Source organism: Ipomoea nil, unplaced genomic scaffold (assembly GCF_001879475.1).
Source record: "Ipomoea nil cultivar Tokyo-kokei standard unplaced genomic scaffold, Asagao_1.1 scaffold2704, whole genome shotgun sequence".
Taxonomy (NCBI): domain Eukaryota; kingdom Viridiplantae; phylum Streptophyta; class Magnoliopsida; order Solanales; family Convolvulaceae; genus Ipomoea; species Ipomoea nil.
In genome coordinates this window covers 975,502-990,342 of record NW_017619132.1, presented here as the reverse complement: position 1 = coordinate 990,342, position 14,841 = coordinate 975,502, and the positions used below count along the sequence as shown (strand labels likewise).

General features: G+C 35.2%; 2 protein-coding genes across 8 annotated transcripts; one reads left to right on the top strand and one right to left on the bottom strand.

Moving 5' to 3' along the window:
- Positions 1-5,419: 5,419 nt before the first annotated feature.
- Positions 5,420-8,611, bottom strand: LOC109156024 (E3 ubiquitin-protein ligase makorin-like). Of its 6 annotated transcripts, none has more exons than XR_002049955.1 (8): positions 8,433-8,611; positions 7,781-7,868; positions 6,904-7,697; positions 6,484-6,553; positions 6,290-6,378; positions 6,140-6,207; positions 5,979-6,040; positions 5,420-5,718 (listed from the first exon to the last, which is right to left on the bottom strand). XR_002049955.1 is itself a non-coding variant. In XM_019303799.1 (7 exons), exons 1-6 carry the CDS (start codon positions 8,441-8,443, stop codon positions 6,171-6,173), a joined length of 1,089 nt encoding a protein of 362 aa, XP_019159344.1. In that variant the 5' UTR covers positions 8,444-8,611; the 3' UTR covers positions 5,420-5,718; positions 6,140-6,170. The 6 variants fall into 6 exon arrangements, 3 of the variants coding, with proteins under 3 accessions (XP_019159344.1, XP_019159343.1, XP_019159345.1); XR_002049956.1 differs by having other exon boundaries at positions 6,304-6,378; XR_002049957.1 differs by lacking the exon at positions 5,979-6,040 and having other exon boundaries at positions 6,304-6,378.
- A 1,502-nt stretch (positions 8,612-10,113) lies between these two features.
- LOC109156023 (protein EMSY-LIKE 4-like) lies at positions 10,114-14,826 on the top strand. 2 transcript variants are annotated; one of them, XM_019303797.1, is made up of 10 exons: positions 10,114-10,461; positions 10,908-11,116; positions 11,205-11,314; positions 11,419-11,671; positions 11,779-11,967; positions 12,295-12,363; positions 12,820-13,011; positions 13,109-13,180; positions 13,285-13,348; positions 14,518-14,826. In XM_019303797.1, the coding sequence occupies exons 1-10, from the start codon at positions 10,434-10,436 to the stop codon at positions 14,532-14,534; spliced, it is 1,203 nt and encodes a 400-aa protein (XP_019159342.1). In that variant the 5' UTR covers positions 10,114-10,433; the 3' UTR covers positions 14,535-14,826. The 2 variants fall into 2 exon arrangements, with proteins under 2 accessions (XP_019159342.1, XP_019159341.1); XM_019303796.1 differs by lacking the exon at positions 14,518-14,826 and having other exon boundaries at positions 13,285-13,474.
- The last annotated feature ends 15 nt before the right edge of the window (positions 14,827-14,841 follow it).

Here is a 14,841-nt window from a genome sequence, read left to right as displayed (position 1 = left end):
TTTTATAAAGTTTAGGGGATTAATTGACTTTTCAGATAAAATTTAGAGATTTATTTGATTTGATTTGGGTCTTTTGAAATGAATTGAATCAAGCCCAACATAAGTGGGTAAGGCCAATTATTCCATCAATTACAATTTTAGTTACTGGACCAAATGCAGAACTTTGTTTCAGTCCTAATACTTTTGGTCTAAATTGTTAAGTTGACTTTATAAGAACCTTCCTTCTCTTTCAAAAAAAAAAAAAATGAAAAAAAAAATTCCTTCGCTTGATGGGTCACCTATATTGATGCGGTGAGAAGTTGGCTATTCAAATTCAAGATCTTGGGATCTATTTTCTTGTCAGATTAAAATATTAAAGACAACATCTATATGGTCAAGTATAAATCTCGTATATAAATGTCACAAAATTTAATTATTGTCAATACTCATTCAATTGAGTTTGTTGTACAGAGTTTTGTCAATATCTTAGTCAAGTTCGTTGCATAAAGTATTATCAACACTCTCTTAATCAAATTTGTTATATATAATCTTTATAATATAATTTGCAAATTAAGATTATGAGTTTTTTCGTCATCGAAAAGATATTAAAGATAATAATAATAAGGGCTGTCCTCTAAGCATTATTCCGGCTTCCCGTGACATTATTATATTTCTGCCATGAATCTTACGTTATCGCAAACCAATACTGGTCGGCGTCCTCTCAATTACAATCTTTATTATTCTTTATATTGTGCCTTTTAAAATGATTCCTTTCTTTTTTTTTATTTTTTAATGTTGGAGCTAAAAAGTCACTAACTAGTTACGATTACAAAGATCATGTAGGGGACAAGTTCCAGGGACGCCGTTTCGTTAATATTGGAGCAATTAGATACCCGCACGAGCTTAGCTCACTAGTTCAGTAGATATTATTTGGAAGAAGAGACCAATTTCAAATATCAACAGCAGTGTAGCTATTATGTTTAAAGTAGATAGATCTCTTATGGGCATCGACATTTGACCTTATCTGTTGAGTCATTGACTCACTGTGATTTACATTATCCTAAATGCCCTTAGATTGGGGATGAGGATTCAACCCTTTTGGGTGAAGAGGAGCAACTAGATAATTGATTCAGAAAAATTTGAAGTGTATGGTGAAAATTTTAAACCGAATTAACTATTAATCAAAATTTTTAAAAATCATTAACCGTTAATCAAGTTGAAATATTTTGATTAAAATGATTATTTAAAATTTATTGATAGATTGACTTAATCTTCTTCCATTTGTGCAATTGTGCACACCCTAGTGTGGAGCAAATGGCCTCGAGAGTAGGTCGGTCATGTTTCATTAGGTCTGAATTATTTGTAACTTAATTTTATTTATTTTTTAATTTTCCTAGTTCCGTCTATTCAAAAAGTAGGAAACAAAATAAATTACATGGGCCACTTTGAAAAAAGTCTAATTACGAAAAGACATCATGCAACCATTTCCACAAAAAATTAAGAACAATTTAGTATAACTTTATCATAGTCAACAAAACCTTTAATAAGTGCTAAAGTCAACAACTTTGGGTGGAATAAATATGCGATATTCGAATATACTTAGTAATAACTTATTTATCATCCCAGAATTAAAGAAGACTAAATATATTCATCAATTTTTTTTTTAAAATTATCAAATAAAAAAAGAACTAATTGTATATGGTCAAATGTCAATGACATTATGGTCTAGTAGCTCTGTCAAATGAGAAGTCATGAGTTTGAGCCTTAGTGGAAACAACACTCTTTGTGCTTCAGTAAGTTGAGAAAATAGCTATGAACAGATACTACATTGTAACGGATTCAGTATACTAAAAAATTATATATAGTCAAATAAGAAGGTGAAATAAAAGAAGAAATATATGACAATATTTCAAATTCAACCCCTGTAAATCAAATAAGAAAAATGTAGCATCATTCTTAAATTATTAACTTTGTTAAGATATTCTAGTGATTGTTTGTTTGTGGTTCAATTTTTTAAAGTTAGGAAATAAGTTTGTTAAGATATTTTAGATTTTTAGTGATTGTTGTTAGTTTGTTGGCGTGTGGTTGAATGTTTTTAAAGTTAGGAAGTGGTCTCTTCAACAATGCTAAGAATATTGTGCACAATATTCTTTTTTAAGGAGTTGATTGTCACTTGTGGTAATTTGTATTAGGTCACTTTGTGATTTGTATTGGGTTCTTAATATTGATTATATTAGTACAAAAAATACGTATATTGATCAACACAAAAAAAATATTTAAAAAAATGTGTTTTATTGTGTAGAAGTATGTAATCAGTATCTAAAGATGCATTTCATTCTAAGCGAATGATTACAATAAAATAAATCAAATCTAAACTATTTATAATTACCAAATCAAATTGAGAAGACAAATAAGTAATTTCAAACGGAAAGAAGATTTGAAACCTCAAAAGTTATTATATTGATGCTCGGAAATGTTACTTCGACTACCTATTTTTACTCCATCACTTAAACTTTTGAAAGTTCACATAGTAAAATGTATTGGTGCCACCAAGTCATTAGGGTTACCTAAAATAAGATAAATTCTCATGTGAATGAATGGAAGGCTGAGATTGAAGACCAATAGGTTCCCGAATTCCTGCAAATCCTGCCAATTAACATTTGCCAGACTGGCATAGGTGAAGCTGTCGGTGCAAGGCGCGCCGCGTGGACCCTTTATTGCCTTAAGTACACCTACTTATGAACTGGTAAACTTTATAATGCATTGAATATGGATCCATATTACATAAAAATAAAAATATCCAAAATTTAGAGAATATTTTTGAAATTTGATATTAAAATTGAATAATAATATTGATATATTCAGTTTTTTTTAATTAATAAATTTGATAGTAAATATATATCAAAAATATCATTTATGTCATTAGATCAAAATAAAGAATGAAGTCTCAAAAATGGTGACTTGAACAAATGAATAATTCGATATTTGCCAAACACTTTTTCAATTAGTTAGTTCTGTATCATTTTTCATATAAAATTAAGTAGTGATTACAAATTTATCTCGTTACAAAACAAAAGAATTGCCACCAATTTTACTCGTTACAAAAATAAAAGAATGAAAATAAATATTGACTCAAAAGAAGAATATATTGATAAAATTTTTGAATGATCGGACGACGCAAAATTAAGGATAAAAAAAAAGACAATATTGTCAGCAGTTTAAATGTCTCCGGCCGGGACTCCGGGAGAACGAAATGTCATTAAACAACGGTATAAAGAATGAAATCAGCAGAGTCAATCCCGGCGGCGCCACTCTTGGGGAACGCCGCCACCGGAGCTGCGGACGCATCCCCGGCGGCGTGGCTGTTGCACGCAACTCCCTCGAAGCGGTGGTGGTGGTGGTTGAGGCCAAACATGTTGTAGTGGTGGTGGTGGTCGTCGTGGAGGCGCTCCTCCTCGTGCTTAGGCGGAGGAGGGTGGTAGTACATCCTCGACGTCTGCGGGCAATGGGAGTTGAACCTCGCCGCGATTCTAACGCCGGTATCCAGTATCCCCATGGTCGCCGGAGCTCCGGGAATATTTTCTCGAACAAAATAAAGAAAAAAAAAAAAAGCCGATGTTAGAGGAAAACTTCCCGGACGTCGGAGCCCATAAAACAGGAGAGATAGAGAGAGAGAAAGAAAGAATGAATGACTGCGTAAAGAGGCGACGGAGTAATTTATAGTTATAACGCTGTAGTGGTTGGCAACTTGGCGTTGAGGCTAGGTTTCCGTGACATTTCCTTAACACGTTTTTGTTAATTTTGTTAATTTTCTCAAGGGCTAAAGTGTAAATAAGCTTTAAAAAATGATCGAGTGAATGAAAAATAATTGTATTTATTTGTGGGCTATATTTTTAAATAATTGTAATTGGCTCCCACTATTTGTTTAATAATTGTTAATTTTGGCAAGAATCATGTGTTTATTTACGGAGTATTTATTTATTCGTATTATGATTCATGACTCTTGGTATCTAGGTAATTCTAGTAGATTTGAACTTACAAAATAGTTTTTTGGTTTATAGCATAATAAATCAATATATGAGTGATCTAAAAGACAAATCAAGATTGAAAATTGTAGGTTAATGGAGAGTACAATGGGTATGCCATAATATTCGATTATTTGATTAGATCTCTTTTTTTCTTGGGTGAGAAATATAAAGATCATTGATGCTTCTGGAGGAGTTATTAGCCTCTAAATGATACAATTATAGAGAGTAGTTATTTTCAATGTTCGAAGTAACTATCTTTTACGCTTGTTATATTCTTATTCAATTACTACATTCTTATCTTGATTTCAACATGCATCAGCACGATTATATAAGTATTCATTTTTATTTTCTTTTAATGTTGGATGGGTCAATTAATTTACGGTGTAAGAAAAATACTAAACATGAAATTAAATAGAAAAAGAATAACATTATTCATATTGTATAGCATAGGATCTCGTATCTCTTGAGAAGGAGATAATTAATCAAATTGTCAATAATTAGACCTAGTATTAATCCAAACAACATAGGAATCATGAGTTTTTCTTGTGTTTGAAATAGTCTTTCTAAACCGGCGGACCATCATGTGCGTCATTAAAAAATGCCCAGCAATAGCGTCCAATAGCATCAATGCTCTCCATTGACCTCGTAACAACTTGTATGCCCCTCCAGAAGCAGAAAAGAAATTTCCAATATTTTTGCTGATCGCATTTGGTAGGTAAAAGAAAACAGCTGAGCCCGCATGTGCAGCTCAATTGGTCATATGGATGAAATTTGAAAATAATAATTCAGGATCGAGTCTCACCAACGGTGATGTGGGAGCAAATTTTCAAGTGAGGGGCTCCTTGTGCCCAGTAAACAAAGCTATAACCTTTGTGTCTAGCTGAGTTACCATGATTTACATCCTCCTAGTTGCTTTGTTGAGCCGAGACCTGTGGCCCTTGAGATTGGGGTGGCGAAGCATGACTTTTGTATTTAAAATTTACAAGTTTAATTATTACCAACAATCTCTCAATTAAATTTGTTGCACATGATCTTCTTTGTACAAGTTATCTCTTTTGTATAGTTTGTGACCTATTATACAATAGGAGGGGTTACCTAGTGTACACCGTAGAGTAGTGAATGTAGTTTCTCGTCATCCCAAAAAGATAGTTTTTTTAAAAAAAAAAAACAAAAAAAAACAAAAACGTTTGGTCCCGACTATTATACCTCTTTCAATTTTGATCCCAACTATTAGTTTTTTCATATTTGGTGCATGATTACAAATTCTTGCTACATTTGACCGTTGCAATAAACTTTTTGGTAAATCTTATATGATTTTCATCGACACTAACTCCAATATCATTGTATTCATCTCCCTCACACACACAAAGAAAAATAAGAAACTCTCGAGAAAATGAAAATGAAACCTGAGAGACAGATCAAGAAAATTTCTATTATTAAATCTTCATCTTATAATATGAAGATTGAATGATTTGCCAAATTTTACATGAAAAATAAAGATAAAAATAAAAAAGAAGAAGATATAATGGGCTTCAAGTGGTGGAAACACAGGAAGGGCAATATTACAAGCAAATAGTACAAGTACAACATTCTCTGTATGGCCACACTCACACAGTTTGTTTAGGATTCTTGAAGAGATTACCACATGTTTTGCACAGTGTCTGCACCTTGAATCCAGATAACCGAAGCCCATTCTGCACACAGCATTTTACTCTGTCGACAAGAAAACACAAAGAAAACCGGTTTCAAGAACAGGCTTTGAACATGTTAAGAGTGTCCCACATTCATAAAATAAGTGAGAGCATATGGGTTTATAAGTCCATGAGTTAGACTAGCTAATTGGTTGAATTCAATCTTTTAGTGTGGTTTGGCCTGACCCATGTGCATTATAGCACAGTTGAGTGACCCCAATCTTAGTTATATGTTTGTGTTTTCATAAGAAAAGGGGATGAGAAATCGAGAATCTCTCACCTTACAAATCCCAGTAACATCTAATTCCTATATGGTACAATTTAGCCGTTTGAGACATGTATCTGTTACCAAATCCAACAGTTATGGTGCTGAAATCATGTCAATGCCTCAACGGTACATTCGGTTAAAATTTACGAATTGTAGTCGAGCAAGAAATATACCTGAAACCACAAGAGCGTTGACTGTGTTTCTTCACCTTCTTTGCAAATTGCTAAGGAAGTCTGAGAGCCTGAAACGGTGTAAAAATGAAGAGAAATCAGAGGCGAACCAGACAAGATTTAGAAAAAGAGATAGAAGGAAACTGAAGAAACCTAATATTTTTTACAATGATTGTAGTTCCATCATCAAAACCAAGTTGGCGTAGAACCACTTCCTCCAAACGACCATCACGGTATGCGTGCTGTAGAATAATAGCACCCATGCCATCATATTAATCGGGGTTATAGCTAATAAATTAAAATATGAGAGCCTTTTTAAGCACAATAATGAAAATGTAAAAAGTCACCTTATAGAAACAACTACTCCCAAATGGGCAAGTCCCGCTCCCAAAGTCGAAGTGCTTGCAATCGATAGATCTAGGAAAAAAAAAAAAGGATTTAGCAACGAGTATCAAAGCCTCAAAGGCACCCCTTGAATACGAGTTCCTATTCAAGAGACAAAAACAAGTAAAAATGGGGTCTATACAAAAGAATAAAAAGTTGGGTCTTCTTGGAATCGCTTCCATCTTCTTCCTGACTTTCGTGGTGGCTGCCACCGCCACCACCACCGAGTCAGGCAGCGATTCTGGCTCTGGTACCAAATTGAAGCATGTGCTCCATCTCAACTAAAAGCTTAAGCTGATAGTTGGATTGCACATTAATGGTTATATGCTCAACACCCCACCCCACCCCACCCAAACACACTCACACACCCAAAGGCAAAATACCTGAGTTTTGTTTTATAGCTGGTAAGAATTTCTTGTTTTTCTTCTTTTGTGGAGTACCAAATCACACTAGGAATGACGAAATATGAAAGCTTTCGGCAAATGGGGCAGGCTCTCAATGCAGAATTTACATCAAATCCTGACGATGGAGAACTGCTACGCCAATTCCTGATGCAGGAAATGCAAAACGGATGATCACACTCCGACAATATTCCAAATTTGCGTTCAGCTGCTGTTGGTTTCGAGAGAACACGTTCAAGGCAAACGCTGCAGTCTATTTCTTGACTATGTTTTAACGCTTCGAGGTGCTTTTGCAATTTCTCGCATTTTTTTATATGCTCCTCTCTCTCCTGAGGCCTGAAAGGATGCAAGCAATGCTTCCCACAAGAGGGGCATAAATCCCCGTGAATGTGAGGACACTTTTCCCCTTCTGGGCAAGTACCAGCAGCTGCAAAAGAGCAGATTGATTGATCGGCTGCGTTTAGACTCTTTAGCTTCACATTCTTTTCATCATCCCGTAAATCTCGAGGCCCTGTCTTCTGATTCCATGCTGGTTTTTTCGGATAGTGATCACGTTTGCAAGAATTCAAATGTTCTGTGGTTATCCCTGTCCCATGACCTACACCGTTCACTACAGTTTCATAATTTGCAGGTAAAGGATCAGAGCTTGAGAGCAAATGTTGGCGAGCAAGAACCGAAGAAGATGGTGCAGAAGACTGCAACTGAGAAATTCTAACATGTTCATATCTGCACCTGCTCCCATATGCACAAATTCCTTTCTGATAGAAGGTGCATATCTACAGGAAACCAGTTGCTAAAAATTACCATCTCGAAAAATTAATTAATAGCTTAATTGAGAACAAAGTAACTCAAATCTTACATTATTTGGAGGGTCATGCCAATCATGCGAAAACTCGCAATGTTCCCCTTTCAGACAGGTCCGACGAGCAAAAAACTTGCAAAGAACCCTGAAGAAATTAGACACAGAAGCTTAGAAGCAAAATCATCCCACATGCTTCAGCAGAAATAATTCTTCAAACCACCATTTTTTAAGGTGATATAATCTTTCCTTTTAATGAGTCACAGTCCATCAAATTAGCAGCTTAACCTTCAAAGTCAAAGAAACCTATTGATTCTCCCACCCCTACCAAAATAAACATTCCAAATTCCTCCCCATTGGCAGAGGCTAACCAGAAACTACACTTTCCAGTCTGCCCTCAAGGTGTTTGCTGAAAAGACAATTAAGGAAAAGCCTCGTACAATCAAAGAGTAAATACGGCTCATTTCAGGCTTCTAAACCATTGAACCAAAACCAATATTTTCTTCTGCAAAAGTTACAAAAATGCCATTTCCTTGACACCCACCATTTCTCATATGCCCATTAAACCAAAACCCAATACCCAATTTAAATTTTCATGACATTACAATAACATGAAAAAAAAGGCGAGATTTTTCCCCCGGATAATCAAATTTCAGAAGACTAATCAACATTCAATTGGAAAAGACGGAGCAAGAAAAACAATATACGTTACCTTTTCGACATGGCTACGATGTTGAGTAAAGAATCTGAAGAATCCCACCAACACAGATGAAATTGAAGTTCTTGAGCAGAAAGGAGCAGCGAAAAAGCGAAATCTCCGCTGCATCGTGCCCACGAGGAGGCGAGAGGCGAGCATGCGATGGAGCTTTTTGGCGGTTCTCACTGCGGAGGTCATTCAATTCATTCATCGCATAATTATGCTCATGGTTAAATGTGGAGAATTGTTAACGTTAATTAAGGAGCACACAAATATTTTCACGTGCTTTTAAAAAATATATATATATATTTTTTCACGTGAATTCGGGACGAATTCAGAAATAGAAGAAAATATTGGGGTGAAACTGAAAGGTAAATACTAATTGGACCTGTAAATTTTGGTGAAACATTGTAACAGATACGGCCCATTCTATAAATTGTAACATTATTATGTGGGACTTACTATGGGCTGGCTTAACTTCAAACAATTTTACATGGACCATGATCCATACAGCCAATCATTATTCCATGCACCATGATCCACACATTTATGTGAATCGTAAATAAAAAAAGTATGTTTTTAATATACTAAGAGTATATTATTTGTATACATAAAGTACATTATTTAAAAGTATTTAATTTTTTTATATATTATTAAGCAATGTACATTCAATACACAAATAATGTATTTTTAATATATTAAAAATGTATATTGCATTCATGATCCACACAATAATTTTCATATATAGATGTGTGAACTCTAAATAAAATGTAATTTTTAATATACTAAAAGTACATTATTTGAGTATTGAAAGTATATTATTTTATATACTATTAAATAATGTATATTCAGTACAAAAATAATGTACTTTTAATATATTAAAAATATATTTTGTATTCTTAGTCAATATATAACTATGTGAATGATGGTCTACATAATAATTTGCCACTTAACTTAATATAAAAAGAGGATAAATTGTATTTTAAAAATAATTTAAGAGCTAAGGTAGATACGATTTTTTTTTTTTGAATCATAACTACTTTCTCAAGTTACTAAAGCATAAAGAACTAATAATAATTTTATTGAGACTCAAACTCACAATCTCTCGTATGAAAGTCCAACCCGAGTATCATTAGACCACAAGATTTTGACTATCTATTTTTACTTATAGTTGAGGGGAAAAGGTCAATAGTTATGCTGTGCATCCGTATGCACCACGCATGGTGCATACGGATGCCAAAACGACGTTGTTTTATTAAAAAACGCGCGTCTCCCCTTTAAAAAAAATTCAGGTTCGATTCCCAACAACAACATTATATTGTTCATTCATTCTGGAATTTTAGTTCATAGGTTATGAAATTATAGTTCATTGATTATGGAATTATAGTTCATCGATTATGGAATTGTAGTTCATCGATTCTGAAATTTTAGTTTATAGATTATGAAATTTTAGTTCATTCATTCTGAAATTTTTAGTTCATAGATTAGATTATGAAATTATAGTTCATCGATTATGAAATTATAGTTCATCGATTATGGAATTTTAGTTCATATGTTGTTGCTGGGAATTGAATCTGATTTTTTTTTTTTAAGGGAAGACGCGCATTTTATTAAAACGACGTCGTTTTTGCATCCGTATGCAGAGCATAATTTGCCCGAGAAGGTACTATTTTCCAATTCAACGTATCCTACAAGAGACGTGAGAAGGAAGAGGAGTTTTGAGTTACTGAAAATCTCTCGTGTCAAATCCTAAAACGACTAGGTTTCAAACTCCTGATCTTCCGATTCCCACCAAAAAGATGGATAAAGGAAAACTGCTTTTGAACTCTCATCTTAGCCGAATTCATACTTCCCCGTCGTCGTCTACCTCTCATCCTCGCCCTCCTTAATTCCCGCTTTCAAACCTATCGTCCTGATCCCTCCAGAGCAGTGCCGATTTCAGCTTCCGTTTGATTTCACTTCGCACTTCGCTGTGCTGCTATCCAGGGTTTCTCGGCGTTCACCTACAAACGGGCTATGGAATTCGAGCGGTACGACAGCAGTGGTGAGTGTTAACTGCATTCTTAACTAAAAATAGCTTTGAATTTTGATGTGAAGATTGAGATTTGGTTTAATTGTTTTGGAACTCCAATCAGAACGAAAAAAAAATTGTTCGATCAGTGTAATTAAGCAGTAGTTAATGCAATAGCTAGGATTGATTCCTTTTTGTTTGTAATTTTATACAGGGAGTATTATCTATTATCCAGCCTTAGCTGAAAAGTATTTGTAGTGATTTTCATTGTATATATTTTACTTCTTTGAATGATTTTATCCGTACATGAATTCAATAATCACATTGAAGCCTTGAGAATTGAAAATATTTAGGAATTTGCTATACTAATACTAATGAAATGTAACTGAGCTGAAGTGTCATGACTTATGAGGTGAACCATAATGTTCCTATACATACACTAGATAGATTATCCTACATGAAGGGCCTCTTCTTTGCAGGAACTGATGATGATCTTCCTCAATGTCAAAATAGGATTGCTAGAGGTGGTCGCATTGCTGGTAATGGAAGATCTGCTGTCATGAGTACTGTACCTTATCCTAGGATGTATGGAGAAACTGATATGGAGGCTCAGATTCACCAGCTCGAGAAAGAAGCATATAGTTTAGTGCTCAAAGCCTTTAAAGCTCAAGCTGATGCAATTACTTGGGTACCTTTTTATTGGACTTATGACAATATGGATCGTCTCTTTATAAGTTGAAACAAGTTTAATGATGACTCGGATATGTTTTCTTCAGGAGAAGGAAAGTTTGATAACTGAACTTAGAAAAGAGTTGAGATTGTCAAGTGAAGAACACAGGGAACTTCTTAGTAGAGTAGATTCTGATGATGATATACGAAGAATAAGGTTAGCCATAAACTTTTCACCTTACTCGTGATTCTTTCCCTTGCCTTCTTAATCTCGAGGTCATGCCATCTTTCTGTTAATTTTTGTATAATTTATTTTGTTAGGGAGTGGAAACAATCCACTGGACATCAACCGGGCATACTTAATAATCGCCAAACTGTTCATGATTTGGTACCTAGTTCAACTGTTGCAGCTTCACGGAGAAAACATAAAATAGCCTCGGCTTTACCTTCTCATTCCTTTGCTGGACCATTGCCTAGTTTTCACCCAGAGCCAGTTACTGCAGCAAACCAGCGGTCTTCATCAATGGCAAATCAAGGGCCTACCATGGGGCCTAAAGGAAAAAAGCAGAAGCCTGTAAGTTTCATTATAAAGTATAAACCTTCAAATTTATGAGGTTTATTCTTTAGTATTAGTGCTTTCTTGAGTCCTGATGTATAATATATTTTTCCCCACATTGCCAGAGTATGTCTGGTGCATCAAAAATGCAATATCCTCCTAGAACTTCTGGAAGAGGTCAGTTTGTTAATCAGATTTCTGAACCTGTTGAAGGTGCATCGTTGGACCCGTTGGTTGGGAAGAAAGTAAGGACTAGATGGCCTGATGATAACAACTTCTATGAGGCTGTCATAACTGAATATGATCCAGAAAAGGTGTGCCTCACTCTGTCATACTAAGATAGTAGCATATGTAAGGGGCAACCTCAACCAAGTTGGTCAGGTTGTTGACTTGGTAACCATAAGGTTACAAGTTTGACTTCCAACAAGAGCGGCCTATTGGCCTTTTTGGTTTGAGCTGGTCACCTATGGGCAACCTAGGTTTGTTTACCTCCTTATGGTCCCTTGCCTGCTAGGACCACAAGGCCGGATTTACCCAGTGCACCCGGGTAGTGGTTGCGGTTTTCCTTCATCACCCAAAAAAAAAAAAGATAGTAGCATATGTAGTTAAACAGTGACATTATTTTAATGTACTATTTTCAGGGGACACATTGTCTTGTATATGACAAGGGGACTCCAGATGCTACAATGGAATGGGTCAAATTCTCTGAGGTATTTAAACCTGGAGTATAGTGCTTTAACTAAGTTATTTCTGGCTTGTACTTCTTGACAAATCTCTTTCAATTATTACTGTAGTTTCTAAGGGCATATAATAAAATAAGTGTTACTGGTAAGCCATTATTGTTTGCCAATTTGTGTAGGCTGCTTTTCAATATTCATTGTGAGCCATATACTTGTTTGGCTCATACTTGTCAAAAGTTTTAAGCAACAAAGCTATTTTGATTTTTGGCTCTGCACTTCGCTCTGGCCGTTTGCTTTAAAAGCGAAGCAGTCCACCTTTGCTTTTGTTGCAGTTTTTGGTTTTAAAAAGTCAATCAGCAGCAGTAGTTATTTAATGCACTGTTAGTGTATAAAAGTAGTGAATCAATCCATTCTCTTTTGCGCAAGTGTAATAGTTTGTTTTAAGCGATTCCTCATATATTGAAGCTATTTTATTTTCCTTGATAGATTCCCCCAGAGGATATACAATGGCTTGACGGACCTGGCCTTTGGGTCAATAGAGCCACTGGTCATGATAGTTCTCCGCGCACTGGGAGAGGTAGGAGTTTGACTAAAATGCAGTCCAGAAAGGATATGAAGCCATCACAGAATGGCTCAGCTGATATTCGGTTACTCCATACAGATACCATAATCGAGGAGGTAGTCAATGACAGTATGATATATATATATATATAATAGTACTTTTTGTAGTTGAATCACCTTTTTCGGGTTTTGATCAACTGGTAAATCTGGTTAGGTGGAGAGGAGGGTGTTCAATGCTCCACATCCTGATCCTGTGGAGATTGGTGAGGCAATGAAAGTGATTAAGGTTAGAAGTCACCTGAATATATATATATATATATATTTATTTATTTTGGGTTGTTACCAGTCTCTTCTTGATTTCACATTGATCCTATCGTTTTCCTGATGCAGGAACATGAACAATCATTAATGAATGCCATTGCAACACTTGAAATGATCTCTGATGATGAAAGCGGTAAGACACTGCTCAATATATCTTAGTTTTCATCAATTGTCTCCCATATATTTATGTGCTTTTGGATTATGGGATTTAACTTTGGGGGCATTTGGTTCAAACATTAGAAATTAGAATAGGAATTGGAATCAAAATGAATAAACACTTAATTAATTAAAATAAAAATGAAGAATACATACTATATGTGTATATATATTAAAGTTTCATAAAATGCATTGATAATGACCTTTTTATTTTATTTTTTCTTTTTTGGTTCTCTTGTTCAAAGGTAAGGTTAGTGGTCAAGGGGGAGGGTAATGCCTTGTATGATTTATAAAGGAATTGAATCCAGGATATGAAAAGTAAACAAACAAACATGATAATAAGTATTAGATCTGAGTATAGTATAAAAGTTGTGCTAAGAGCAACATTATCAAAGGTTATTTGAGGGATAATGTCAGAAAAGCTAATGCCAAATAGGAGAGATTATGTAGGAGAGAGAGGGAAGGGGTTTCATCCGCAAGGGTTGGGATAATGGCAAAGAAGTGGGATCCACCAAAGAAATGGAGCATTGTGACAGCCTCGCGTGGCTTTCACAAAGGCGCCCAACTGACATTATTTTTATTTTTATTTTTTTTTCAAGATCAGTTTTACTATTTCTTTTTCCCTTTTTCTCTCCCCTCCCATATGCTCTAGGTCTAAAGACTTGTACTTCAATGTACAATTAACGTCCAACATCTATAATTATGTTCAAACCTCTAACAACATTGACACATGAGATGCTTAAATATTTATCCATGGTGAATCTAGGATTCTAGGGATAGCAATGTTGTCCCTGTCCTCGTCCCCAAAATCAATCCCCATTTCCCGTCCCCGACCTGATTTTTTTCCGCTCTTGTAGACACAATATGCACAAGCCACAACCACAAATGCTAATGTTCTTTGTACTATATTTCATTAAAATACAAAAATGCTAATGATTAACACAGTACTTAGGCACTCTCGGCACTAATTCCACTAAAACGTTAATGATTAAAAATATTTGGGGCTGATGGGGTCGGGAAAACTCTCTTCATCCTTGTCCTGTTTCCCGAAAAAATTCTCCATATCAACGGGGCGATTGGGACGAGGATCGGTTTTCCCCATCGGGGTTAGGTTGACGTGAATCTGATTTTCATAATATGTAACAGATGAAGGCGGCCGTTAGGCTCTTGAGCAATAGATGGAGCAGGAATATTGACAACAGTATATCATGACAACTGTTTGTAGTTGAGGATGACAGGAAGAACGTAGGTTGTGTGCCATCTTCAACTTCTTCGCCGACACAAGCGGGATTCATGTTTTTAGTTTTAAAGCACATGTGGGAGTTGTAGTTAGGTGATTGTTTCGTAGTCAAGTATTCTTTTTTTGCTGACAGCTATAGTCTTTGTCGCTTGGATATTTGATTCCAACGTAGCGCACAAACATAATTTATGGCGGCTGGCAGGTATCTATTTTGCCATTTTGTGTGTCAG

Coding starts and splice junctions, on each gene's coding strand:
- LOC109156023 (XM_019303796.1), top strand. CDS start 10,434: ATGGAATTCGAGCGGTACGACAGCAGTG. Junction 10,462..10,907: donor CGAGCGGTACGACAGCAGTG/GTGAGTGTTAAC, acceptor TCTTCTTTGCAG/GAACTGATGATGATCTTCCT. Junction 13,181..13,284: donor AGGCAATGAAAGTGATTAAG/GTTAGAAGTCAC, acceptor TTCCTGATGCAG/GAACATGAACAATCATTAAT.
- LOC109156024 (XM_019303799.1), bottom strand. Junction 6,554..6,903: donor AGCTATAAAACAAAACTCAG/GTATTTTGCCTT, acceptor TTTTTTTCCTAG/ATCTATCGATTGCAAGCACT. Junction 6,379..6,483: donor GGAGTAGTTGTTTCTATAAG/GTGACTTTTTAC, acceptor ATTATTCTACAG/CACGCATACCGTGATGGTCG.